Source organism: Chionomys nivalis, chromosome 1, assembly GCF_950005125.1.
Source record: "Chionomys nivalis chromosome 1, mChiNiv1.1, whole genome shotgun sequence".
Classification (NCBI taxonomy): Eukaryota; Metazoa; Chordata; class Mammalia; order Rodentia; family Cricetidae; genus Chionomys; species Chionomys nivalis.
In genome coordinates, this window is record NC_080086.1 from 56,494,743 (window position 1) to 56,508,409 (window position 13,667).

The following is a 13,667-nucleotide window of genomic DNA, read 5'->3' on the forward strand; positions in this document are numbered from 1 at the left end:
TTTATAGGCCAGCCCTTAGGTGGGTGGAGTAAACAGACAGAATGCTGGGAGAAAGAAGCCGAGTGAGGAGTCGCCATGATTCTCCCACTCCAGACAGACGCAGGTTAAGATCTTTCCTGGTAAGCCAGCTCGTGGTACTACACAGAATATTAGAAATGGGTTAGATCAATATGTAAGAGCTAGCCAATAAGAGACTGGAACTAATGGGCCAGGCAGTGTTCAAAAGAATACAGATTCCGTGTAATTATTTCGGGGCATAAGCTAGCCATGCGGGCGGCCGGGTGCCGGGGACGCAGCCCTGCCGCTCCTATTTCAACACAAACTATCACACTGTGTAACACAAGACAATAAAGTTATACTGCATTCCTATTAAATGAGATTTTAGCTGCTCTTGCCACAAAAACAAACAAAAACAGTAACTATGTAGGGCGACAGAAATGTTAACTTATTTTACTACAGTGACCGTTTTACTATCTTTGCCTATCCCATAATATCAATGTATGTGTCTTAAATATGCACAATAAAATCTACTTTATCAGGAAGTCAGGAACAGGGGAGATGGCTCGTGGACAAAGCACTTGCTGTACAAGAGTGAGGACTGGGGTTCAGACCCCCAGAACCCACATGAAATCTAAGTAGGGACAGTGGCTGCCAATAATCTCAACATTCAGGAATCAGACAGGGGTCCCTGGGCAAGCTGGCTAGCTGAACTAGTTGAATCAGTGAGCTCCATGCTCGGCAAGAAACCTTCCCTCGATGAAGGAAGGCTATAGAGAAAGCACCTGATGTCAACTTCAGGCCTCCACATGTAGGCATGCACGCACACACACACACACACACGCACACTAGGGCTCACATGTGTGCCCTCAAACATGCATACACATATATACGCATTACACAAACTACATGCACACAAAGTAAATTAGTTAAGTCCATCAGATTCAACAATTAAGCATTCTGTGAGACACTTTCTAAATCAATATCCATCACTCATTTCAACCCAGACAAAACCAACTACACCTTCCTTCCCTCGGGCTGACTCTGCCATAGACTGCCTTTTCTTAAAACACCTGAACACATGAGGGTACTGTGTGTCTCCTGACCATTTTCTGTCCTTCTACTTTACCCTAAACATGAGAGACGCAGATCATGTTAAGCACGAAGAACAAAAGTGGAGAAAACTAAGCTGACCGCAACAACAGTCAGTAAGTAAACAAACAGTCTAAGAAAGAATAGGGCCCTTTCATAAGCTATAAAATGTAACAGAGTTGGGCTACTTTTACTGAACAATTTTTTATATAATTCTATGGATTAGAGTTGCTAAAAGTTGGGTAGTGGTAGCTTAGTACTCAGTAATCCCAGCATTCAGGAGGCAGGGCAGGCGGATCTCTGAGTTTGAGGCCAGCCTGGTTTATAAGCGAGTTCCAGGACAGTCAAGGCTACACAGAGAAACCCTGTTGTTGTTGTTTTCGAGACAGGGTTTCTCTGTATCTTTGGAGCCTGTCCTGGAACTAGCTCTTATAGACCAGGCTGGCCTCAAACTCACAGAGATCTACCTGCCTCTGCCTCCCGAGTGCTGGAATTAAAGGCGTGTGCCACCAACACTCGTGTGCCACCAACACTTGGCCAAACCAACAACTAAAAAAAAAAAAAAAAAAAAAAAAAAAAAAAAAAAAGAGGGACTGGAGAGATGGTGCAGTGGTTAAGAGCACTTGCTGTTCATGCAGAAGGCAGAGTTTCAGTTCCCCATACCCATGTGGTGGTTTACACCCATCCGTAACACCAGTTCCAGGGAATCCAATATCTTTTGGCCCCTGGGACATTGCATGAATGTGGTACACAGTCATACATGCACATAAAACACCCACACACAAAATAATAATATTGAATTAAATTTTATTTCATATGCACAGTGCACTGCGTGGAGAATGGGTTCCCAGGCACACAGAAAGCAGGAAAAGGTGTCCTTGAGCACAGGCATGTGCTCATATTCATCAAAGAAAAGGCATGTGTTCGATTTCAGAGAGGTCAGGCAGATAGCAGTTCTGTTTTAGCTTCTAATTGCATAAATCTGCAGGTTAAGCTCACGTTTCTACCTATTCATTGATGGAGGAAGGTCATTGGTTAAATAATAAAGAAACTGCTTGGCCCTCATAGGTTAGAACATAGGTGGGTGGAGTAAACAGAACAGAATGCTGGGAGGAAGAAGAAGTGAGCTCAGACGCCCTGCCGCTCCAGTCCAAGGCAGATGCGATGAAGCTCCGACCCAGGATGGACGTAGGCTAGAATCTTCCTGGTAAGCGCACCTTGGGGTGCTACACACATTATTAGAAATGGGCTAGTCCAGGTGCGAGAGTTAGCCGAGAAGAGGCTAGATATAACGGGCCAAGCAGTGTTTAAAAGAATACAGTTTGTGTGTTGTTATTTCGGGGCATAAGCTAGCCAGGCGACCAGGAGCTGGGGTGGCAGGAACACAGCCCGCAGCTCTTACTACAGAATGGCGCCTGACGTGGTAGCAGCAATTTCTTGGGTCTGCTCTGCTTGCTAGAGGCAAGCAAGCGCTCTCATCTAAGAGAGGCTTCCTGACTCAGCTTTAGCTGCAAACCTTGCAGCTCTTTTAAGAGGTTCTGCCACGAAACACTTGAACGGTGTTGATGAAAAGCTGAACTCACGCTTGTTTGTTTTCAGCTGTAGCAGGAAAAAAGTTGCGCTGATTTAAAATGCAGGTTTTCTGGGCCGTCTGGCCAGGGCAAACTCTGACTTTCAAGCAGGCGGTCCTGACTATGGAGCTTTTGAATGTTACTTAATACTGTTGCAGCTTGCTTGCTGCCAAGGACCTTGAAACATTATAGAGTTGTGGTGATAAACAGGGCTCTGGCCAGTACTTCAGCCACAAGGCTGGAATGGCAGAAAGCTAAGGAATGGGCTGGATCTAGCTGGCAAAGACACGGCTTTAATCCTACCCTATTGCTCAGTAATTTCAAGACTCGTGTGGTCAGAAAAAGAGAGATATACAGTAAAAGAAAGATTCAAAGTTAAAGAAAATGTTTAAATGATTTACAGTGTGTTTAAAAATATATGCAGGTTAAAAGTTAAAGTTCTTAAAAGTAAAAAAAAAAAAAAAAATAAGGAAGTAGTTGGGTATGGTAATACACACCTTTAATCCCAACACTTGGGAGGCAGAGGGAGATTGACCTCTGTGACTTCAAGGTGTGGCAGTACACACCTTTAATCCCAATGCCTGGAAGGCAGAGACAGATGGATCTCTGAGAGTTCAAGGACAGCCTGGTTTACAGAGCTATTCCAGGACAAAGATACACAGAGAATATAAAAGTAAAAATAAACAAAATAGAGATTAAAATAAAGCTGCACAAAGATAGAAAATACAATGAGAATCTTGATACCATATGCTATTGTGCTCTGTTTGAATTGTTTGAATGCTGAGGAAGGAGCAACAGATGCTAAAAGATATATGTTTATAAATGCTGCTGAACTAATCCAAGACAGATATTTTGAAAATAACTTGACTTTAAAATTTGGATCTAAGGACATGATGCTTTGGAAAGGAGTTTGTTTTCACAGAAGATGAGACTCTTTGGATTGCTTTTATTCCAATATGGTATGATAGACCACGCCCTCCGGAAAGGTTGCTGTGAACACCCTCAAAAAATTACTTTGCTCAACTGCCAACTGAGATGAATCTAGAAACAGGTTATCCCATAAAAGACCTGAATAACAGCACCCCCATTCAGCAGGAAGCAGTTTGGAGAGAAAAAACTACGCCCATGTTCCCAAATATTGTTTATAAATGTTCTTTTACATTTAAAGGGGGAGATGATATAGGTATGAATAATTTGCATTGCTATAGATTTTAAGGTCAACTTTGTTATAGGTATATGTATTTCTGATATTGATTAAGGTATTGTGATTGTGTAGTTCATGTAAAAATGTAATGTATATAGGTTGTTAATGGATAATTATCAATAATAGTCAAGCTTGTAGTCATGTTAATTAGATTTTCTAGATGTACATAGATATATTTTAGATAGACATTCTTCATATCTTTCAAAGACTACAGAATATGACATTTAATGTTTTAATAACTTAGGACTTTTCATGACAATGAGACACTCTGCTCCTGGCAGCACCAATCTACTTCAAGAAGAAGATGGGCATCAAAGAGGATCCTTATGGAGTTTGATAGCCATTTGGGCAAGAAACTGCTCTTGCATGGACTGTTGCATAAACTGGACACAAAGAACCCGCAGAGAGAGGACTGCTGAACTTGCCTAAAGGTGAGATGATCTTTCGGGGTTCCTGATTCATGAAAGATTCTGCGAGACATTCTGCAGGACACAGCAGATAGTGACTGAACTGCCTTTGAAATTTCCTGCTTCATGGAAATGTCTGCTGGAAACTACGGGCCTGTAGGCCGAAGATGGATGCCCCAACGGTACAGAGAAACTTTGGGTGACTGTCAAGGCAGCGAGATGTCTCTGTCATTTCTAGAGTTTGAAAGTTGCTTATTTCTTGTTTGCTTAGGTAATATTGTATCTTTCTGGAGTCTTTGATGGAGTTGAAGAATAGTTAGTTATAGTTTTCCTTAGTTATGATAAAGATAAAATAGATGTAAATATTGTAATTTTTACTTGATAACTGTTTTGTTATATATAATTTTGCTATGTTAAAGTTAAAGCCTTCCTTTTTTGTTTAAACAGAAAAAGGGGAAATGATGGAGGAAGGTCATTGGTTAAATAATAAAGAAACTGCTTGGCCCTCATAGGTTAGAACATAGGTGGGTGGAGTAAACAGAACAGAATGCTGGGAGGAGGAGGAAGTGAGCTCAGACGCCCTGCCGCTCCAGTCCAAGGCAGATGCGATGAAGCTCCAACCCAGGATGGACGTAGGCTAGAATCTTCCCGGTAAGCGCACCTTGGGGTGCTACACACATTATTAGAAATGGGCTAGTCTAGGTGTGAGAGTTAGCCGAGAAGAGGCTAGATATAACGGGCCAAGCAGTGTTTATATGAATACAGTTTGTGTGTTGTTATTTCGGGGCATAAGCTAGCCAGGCGACCAGGAGCTGGGGCATCAGGAACACAGCCAGCAGCTCCCACTACAATTCATGTTCAACTGTAAGCAGCTCCCTGCACAGCATCATGGTGAGTTCCTTCTGAACCAATCATTACACTGCCTGGGGCCCAGGAGAAGAGATTCTACTGCTCACTCAGCTATGCCCGATGACTCAGTCACACAGCTGAGCAAGGAGTCAGAAAAATTCTACAGCTACAGGAAGGCTTCATGGTGCACACCTGGAATCCAGCACTCAGCCTGGGCTATACAGTGAGACTCTAACTCAAAAAAGAATATTTAACTATAAAAGGATGGTTCACATATATTTATGACTATTTCAACATTTATCATGAATAATTCAAAATGTAAAATTCTTTTCAAAAGTTTCTAACTTGGAGCTGGAAAGATGGCTCAGTGGTTAAGAGCACGTGCTGTTCTTGCAGAGGACCAGGTTCTTCTCTCAATATCCACTTGGTGGCTTACTGCCTCTCTAAGTACAGTCCCAGACCATCCAACACCCACTTCTGAGACCTGGATGCAGATATGCACATACATACATGCAGGCAAACACTCTCACACATGAAGTAAAATTTTAAAAAAATTTCAAAAAATATTAAGTTTTTAACTTTTCTCCCATTCCCCTGCTCAATGTTTCTTCTTACTGTTTTATTTTTCTATTTGTTTGTTTACTTATTTATTTTGAGTCAAGGTCTTCACAGAGATCCGCCTCCCTCTGCCTCGCAAGTGCTGAGATTAAAGGTATGTGCCACGACAGTGAGTGTTTCTTAAAGGTCATAATAAACATCAAATATTCATTTTTTTTATTTATGTGCTCACACATATGCATGCACTCAGATTCCCTCAAAGACTGGAGGAGGGAATCAGGTTTCCTGGAGCTGGAGTACAGATGGTGGTGAGCAGCCTAATATGGATGCTGGGAATTAAATACAAGTCCTCTAGAGAACAGCACATGTGCATAACTGCTAAACATCTCATACTCATGCATGATATACAGGACAAACAGAGCAGCTTACATCCATCCCCACTAGGGAAAACACAGCAAATACCAGCATGTGCTCTAAGCTTTGTGTCTGAGAAACATACTTCAAGTTCTCAGCGCACTTAGCCAAGCAGATCACTTAGTGGAAGCCTAACTCCACTCTACCCATGAGAGTCTGAGTAGACTGTACACAGCAGGTCCAGCAGCCTTTGAGCTACTAGAGGAGGGAAGCCTTAATACAGAGTGTCTTCAGCTAGAAGACTCCAGTAGCATAGGCCTTTAAGAACGCTCTAGAGCAGGCTGCAACATTCGCACAACATCCTTTTACAGGGAAGCCAAGTCTAAACACATGAGTACTGTTCCGCCCTCCAAGAGAATCAGTCTGTGTATGTGCCAGTGAGTACCAGCACCATCTGGGGTTCTTGTTTACCTTGCAGAGTCCCCACTACCGTCTCCAGAGACTTTTGTTTGTAACCTGCCACATGGGCAGCTGCTTCCGTTGCAGATGCTCCTTAGGTCACATTTGACAAAGTGCTGTTAGAAGCTGGCAGAATGGCACCTACAAAACTCCTGGTTGTTTCAGTCTTGTGTGGGAATGGGCTTGAAAAGGACGATCAACCACATCCATGTGGGACTTCTATGACATTGCACATTTAATTCACATGGGTTCCTTTTGGATACAAAGAACTTTCAATGTTCTTCCATTTCTAAAAGTAACTGGAACCAAGCTCCAAGAGGCATAAGATTCAAGGAAAGTCAAATCTGAAAACCATTAAAAAACATCACCACTGCTAGATTACAGTGCCCACACCATTAAGGGAAAGCTGCCGTGCCTTGGACCTCATTACGGATTCTGCTTCTCACAGGCCTTGTTCTGTGTGTGATGAAAACTGGGCTGGGAAATAATTGAAGTAGGGATTTAGAGATTTGGTATAGCAAACTTCCTAATAAAAATGGCACAAATGGGACTCTTCTTACTGTGGTTACATATTAAATCTTATTTGATCGATCTCTCTGTATTCCAAATTGTAAGCAGAAGGCAGAAGGTTGTGATTAAAGTCACATTGATTCATCATTAACATTTAATCAAGCCACTGCTATAGCTACAGGGAATGCTTATTACTGTGGCACTGTTCTTTTCTTTCCAGTTACCTTTATTGTCGCTACACCAAAGAAACTGTGGACATATTCAATAGCATCAAAACATGGTATTGTTTCTACGAAATCTGTCGGCAGCACACATAACCAGCCTGGATCAAAGGAAAGGTGCTGCTGAGTAGTACTGCACTGAGTTATTCCTTATGATCTAGGCTGCTGCAGGTCTGAGCAATGGCTGCTAAGAATGATTTTCTATTCCTTTTATTTTACAAATGAAATTCTATTTCCCTTATGTCCACTTGTTTCTTTCTCTTATTTTTAGCACATTTACATGAAACTGAAACCCAAAGTTTGTGTTCTATGAAATGGAAACAAGATACTAACACATGAAAGAAGTAATTCATAAACTTGTTAAACAATTTAACAAAACGAATTCTGGACTTCACGGAGGTTTTCCAATTAAGTTCCAAGACTATTAGCACTTCAGAATAGTACTTCTATAAATTTCAGAAATCTGGCAAACTTTTTTAAGTTCTTATTTTTTCATGAGAAATTCAAACATGTAGGAAATGAGATCTTATCTACCCCTAAGCCCCATTTGTTCCCTTCAACTCCCATACCCTTCTCCCATGTCCCCCTCCTAACTTCAGATTTTCTTAGTAACTCACTAAGCCGAGTCAGTGTTGCCCACACATCCACAGATGCGGGACCACCCACCAGAACAAAGAATCAGACCAGTGCCAATCCTTAGAAGAGTAGCACACAACCCTTCAGAAACAGTGGGCCTGGAGATCATCTGCACCATTTAGCAAACTTTTTAACGAAATAAATCAGCTTTATTGTCACATACAGTATTATTTTTAATTATGAGTCTTGTATGGGTTTTTCCAGGAGACGGAAGGTGCCACAGAGGGCAAAGGTGTCAGATCCCTATAACTGGAGTTACAGCGGGTTATGAGATGCAGGGTGGGTGCTGGGCATTGAACTCAGGTCCTGGAAGAGCAGTACATGCACTTAGTCACTGAGCCATCTCTCTAACTACAGTCCCTTTAAATCATCTCAAAGTCCACAGAGAGAAACATTTCATGTCCCAAGCCCCTCTGAGAGTCATGGAGGAGCCTCTAAGAGAAGTAGCGATGACACCTGTCTGAGCGCCGTGTCCTCACCCTCACAGCTGCCTGGTCCTAAGTCGAAGGAATTAGGAATGTCCCCATGTCCCCGACAGTCTGCACAAGAAAATTCTATTTAAAAGTTCCAATTCGTAAAAAATAATAATTACAGATCTCAAAGCATCAGACAATATAACAGTTTCTACAGATGTGGACTTTGAAGGTTGCCTCTGCTCTTGGCTCTTCTTGCCCTCCTCTCTGTGACCTGGTTGCCAGAGGTTTCTGCCACCATCAACTGAGCAGTCATGCAATTCCTTCACCACCATGACAAACGAAACTTTTTAAACCATGAAACCAAAGTTTTTCCTCCTTTCAGATTAGTTAGATTAATATTGTGGCCACAGCAACATAGCAGTGTTTATATCTCTATAAAACCTTTCAGTAAGTTCAAAGGAGCGTGGCAACTGAAGAAAGTCTAGTGACAAGGTCTTCAGGCATCAAGGTCTCAGGTGAAATGAAATGAATGGCTATGTTCTATTTTGTTTCTTGCTTTCAACAACATATTAGAAAATATAGGTAAAATGAACAACTTCTGAAACTATATTTGAAGCAGAACAATGTCACATGCAAATCACAATAGTGGCGAGGAAAGGGTGTGGTTAGTGGCTCTGGGTCCATGCTGGGGGCGGAGAGTAAATTAACAGAGGAAGGACTGGGAGGATAAATCATCCAGTGAAATACTTGTCCCACAAGCATGCGGATCTGAGTTTGAACCCCAGCGCCCATGTAGAATGCCAGGCCCTGTGCTCCACAAATGGAGACACCAGATCTCTGCATATCACTAACCAGACAGTGTAGCCTAACAAAGTCCCGGGTCCCAATGAGAAACTGTCTCCAAAACCAGAAAAACATCTCAAGGATCGTGACCCAAGGTAGACCTGTGGTCTCCACACATATGTCCATGCTTGTTAACACATACACAGACATCCACACATCCACACATAAACACATTTATACACAAAAATAATAAATAGGCAACAGCTATCATAAAAACAACTCTAAATGCACTTAAATATTCACAGATAATTTTTCATTAAAATATTCAAAATTAACTGCATATAATGAGGTCTACTGTCAAAACATAATCAGAATTGATTTAAGCCTAGAACAAAAAGTTGGAACAGCTTTTTTTAATTACGCGTGGATTGATTTTAAATTAATAAATTGTTAAAATGACAAAATGCCCTAAATTAATTTATAGAATCAATGTAGTAACTCTCTGCTTTCTTATAGAAATGTACAAGTTGATTCTGAAATTCACACAGAAACAAGGGATCCAGGGTTGGAGAGATGGCTCAGGAGTTAAGAGTGTGTGATGTATAATCATGAGGACCAGAGTTAAGATCCCAGCACCCACATAACAAGCCAGCTCTGAGGGAATGCAATGACCTCTTTTTGTTTCCATCCCTGTACACAAACAAAAGGAATGTGCCAGGTATAGTGGTGAATGTCTTTAGTCTCATCACTTGGAAGCAATCTGAGGCCAGTGGGGTCTACATAGTACATATTAAGTACCAGGCTAACCAGAGCTACATGGTGAGCAGCCTGTCTCAAAAAATAAATAAAATAGAGAGAGAGGAAAAAAAAAAAAAGAAAAAGGATGGAAGAAAGAAAGAGAAAGGAGGGGCAGAATAATACTGAAAAAAAAAAAAGCAATTGGAGAAGTCTCAATAATTCCAAGACTTATTACAAGGCTACAGTAATTAAACCAGATAGTACCCAGGTAAAGACACACACAGAGATAGGCCAGAGCTCAGAATTCAGAAATAAATCTCACTTTGACAATCAATTGGCTGTTGACAAGAACTCTAGGGTCACTCAGTGTTGAGCAAGAGTCCTTCCAGTGAAGGTATTAGAAAACTTAATACTTGGCCGGGCAGTGGTGGCGCACGCCTTTAATCCCAGCACTCGGGAGGCAGAGGCAGGCGGATCTCTGTGAGTTCGAGACCAGCCTGGTCTACAGAGCAAGTTCCAGGACAGGCTCCAAAGCCACAGAGAAACCCTGTCTCAAAAAACCAAAAAAAAAAAAAAAAGAAAACTCAATACTTGTATCCCAAAGAATAAAGTTAGGGGCCAGTGAGATAGCTCAGCAGATAGCTATGCTTGCCATGTATTCTAGTTTGGTTTCTGTTATGATAAAACACTGAACAAAACCAACTTGACTTATTTCATCTTACAGATAGTCCTTCACTAAGGGAAGCTAAGGCAGGAACTCAAGGCAGAAACCTGGAAGCATAGTCATGGGGGTAGTTTCTACTGGTTTGCTTCAAGGCTCACATTCAGCTACCTTTCTAATACTGCCCAGGCCACCTTTCTAGGGATAGTATGTCATGCAGTGGGTGGGCTGTCCTACATTAATTAGGAATCAAGAAATGCCCCACAGACATACCTACAAGTCAATCTAAAGGAGTCAGTTCTTCAACGGGGGTTCTTCCTAGCTGTGACAAACTGACAACCAAGATTAGCCATCACATCACACACACTTGACTACCTAAATTTAATCCTCAGATGCCTCAGACCTCCCCACATGCATACGGTGACACCTGCATTCACATGCACATACGCAATAAAAATAAACTTAAGAGCCGGGCGGTGGTGGCGCACGCCTTTAATCCCAGCACTCGGGAGGCAGAGGCAGGCGGATCTCTGTGAGTTCGAGACCAGCCTGGTCTACAAGAGCTAGTTCCAGGACAGGCTCCAAAACCACAGAGAAACCCTGTCTCGAAAAACCAAAAAATAAATAAATAAATAAATAAATAAATAAATAAATAAATAAATAAATAAATAAACTTAAGAAAGAATAAAGTAAGACCACAAGCCCATACCTGCTGTGGGATAACCTCTCTGTGTGCTGTGAATATGTTTTATTACCAATGGTTACTAAAGTAGCTGCTTTTGCCTATAGCAAGGCAGGATAGAGCCAGACAGGAAATCCAAGCAGAGATATAGGGAGGGGGAAAAAGAGCAGAGTCAGGGGCAGATCCCAGCAGCCACCAGAGCAACAAGATGTACTAGAGAACAGGTAACACCACGAAGGCATGTGGCAAAATATAGATTAATGGAAATGGGTTAAGTTTTAAGAGCTAGTTAGTAATAAGCCTAAGTAATAGGTTTGTAATTAATATTAAGCCTCTGAGTGATTATTTTAAAAGCAGCTGCAGGACCAGGCAGGACAGAAAAGTCTCTGTTTACACATACTATATACAAAATTCAACTCACAATGTAGCAAAGACCCAAGTACAAGAGTTAAAACTATAAAATGTGTATAAGAAAACACAAGTGTATCTTTATGAACTCAGATTAGGTAACAGTTTCATAACAATGATGTCAACTCACAGAACACATACACTTGACCCTAACATGCTCACTACAAAGCCACACACACACTTAACTCCAACACCCTCACTACAGAGTCACACACACTCGACCCCAGAGCCCTTTAGTGGTTTGAAAAAAAAAATGGCCCTCAAAGGTTGTGGCACTATCAGAAGGTGTGGCTTTGTTAGAATAAGTATAGCCTTGTTGGAGGAAATGTGTCACTGTGGAGGCAGACTTTGAGGTCTCATACATTCAGTGTGACACAGTCTACTTCCTGTTGCCTGCAAGATGTAGGACTCTTAGCTACTTCTCTAGTACCATGTCTATCTGCATACCACCATGCTCCCTGCCATGATGATAACAGACTGAACCTCTGACCTGTAAGTAACTACTTCAATTAAATGTTTTCCTCTGTAAGAGTTGCTGTGGTCATGGTGTCTCTTTGCAGCAACAGAAACCCTAAGATGAGCCCTCATTACAGATACACACAAATTGACTAAGAATCTAGAGTAGCTGAAGCAAATGGAAACTGGAGAATGCATGGGCTAGTGCTCAACACACTAAGCCAATGAGCAGTGACAAAGCGGCCAGCAGTGACCGCCACAGTGGCTGCCCTGCACACCACTTCTGTTCACAGCCATAGCTGCTACTTCACTTTACCTACATTTCTCTGTGACTAACCACCTGAAACTGTTCTGTAGACGCCATTCTGGGAAAAGTAGTTCCAACTCAGCTACACTAACACAAACAACATTGACCAAGCTTACAGATATCCTCTTCCATCTCTTTAATTCTACCTGTACAATGACATTTTAGCGCTGCCTCTTACAATAATATACAATGGACTTTTATTATACCATAAGACTATCTTTTAATTGTCATGATTAATCCATTCTTAGTTATTGGGATTTTACCACTTTTGAAATTAGATAAAACAAATGAAAACAAAAAACAGTGGAGGCTAGGGAGATGACTCAAGCATAAACATAAAAAGCTGGACGTAACGCATGCACTGTGAGCCCAGAACTGTTGGAGATGAAGACAGGAAGATGGCTGGCTGGGGCTTGCTGGCCACAAGCCTAGCTCCAGTTTCAGTGAGAGACCCCGTCTCAAGGGACTACGACAAAGGTAGAGCAGGGCACCCAATGCCGTCCTCTCCTGGTGCTGCATACAAGGGCACAGGTTCACAGGCACACTCTGTATACACAGCACACACACCTAAAGGCACACATACGCACAAAAAGAACTGTTAAAGCCTAGTGTGGTGGCACATATCTGTAACTTTTGTGGTCAAGAGGCTGAGGCAGAAGGTTTGATTACAAGTTCAAGATAGTATTACTGGGTAGATAGTAATAGCCTGACTCAAAGTGGGGAGGCTTTAAATTAAATAAAATTCACATAAATACGTTTTAAGGAGATAAATACATGTACTCTAATATAGTCATTACACAACAGAATCTGATACAGTAATACAGAGTTTGTATATCATTTTAAAGGTTTTTAAATTTGATCCTTAGAACCAAAATAAACAACATAAATAATGTTAAACAATATATGTTTTAAAGCATTGCATTAAAAGGTACAATTTTTAGATTTTTATCTATCAGTTAAAAGACACCTAAATTTTAAAAATGAAGCAATTCCCTGCACCAGCAAACACAATTTGCATTTCTGAAATACTTTATCATGTAGCCTATTGCTTACCACTTCTCCTGCAGAGGCAGCCAGCATGTGCTTCACGGGCCTGAAGTGTGAAGCTGAGTCGGTGTGCAGCAAACATTTCACATATTCATAGGTGAGAAAAAACATAGCAGCTGAAATGTAAAAATCTCTTTTAAGTGTAAATATCTCACCTACTTAGTAATGTCTCTCAAAAGTTGTGACAATAATAATTAATTATGAGATAATAACTGGCAAGTACACACCTTTTTCCACCCTCAAATAGAACTATCAAGTCTGAACTACATTATTGACCTTGGACTTGGAGAAATGCAGAAGACATGATCCCC

General features: G+C 41.4%; 1 protein-coding gene across 1 annotated transcript in view; it reads right to left on the reverse strand.

The window, feature by feature from the left end:
• Slc25a26 (solute carrier family 25 member 26) overlaps window positions 1-13,667 on the reverse strand; it is a 129,010-nt gene that overhangs the window by 98,779 nt on the left and 16,564 nt on the right. Inside the window, exon 3 of the mRNA XM_057764890.1 lies at window positions 13,363-13,472. Coding sequence (XP_057620873.1) covers window positions 13,363-13,472 — 110 coding nt within the window. The remainder of the gene's footprint in view (window positions 1-13,362; window positions 13,473-13,667) is intronic.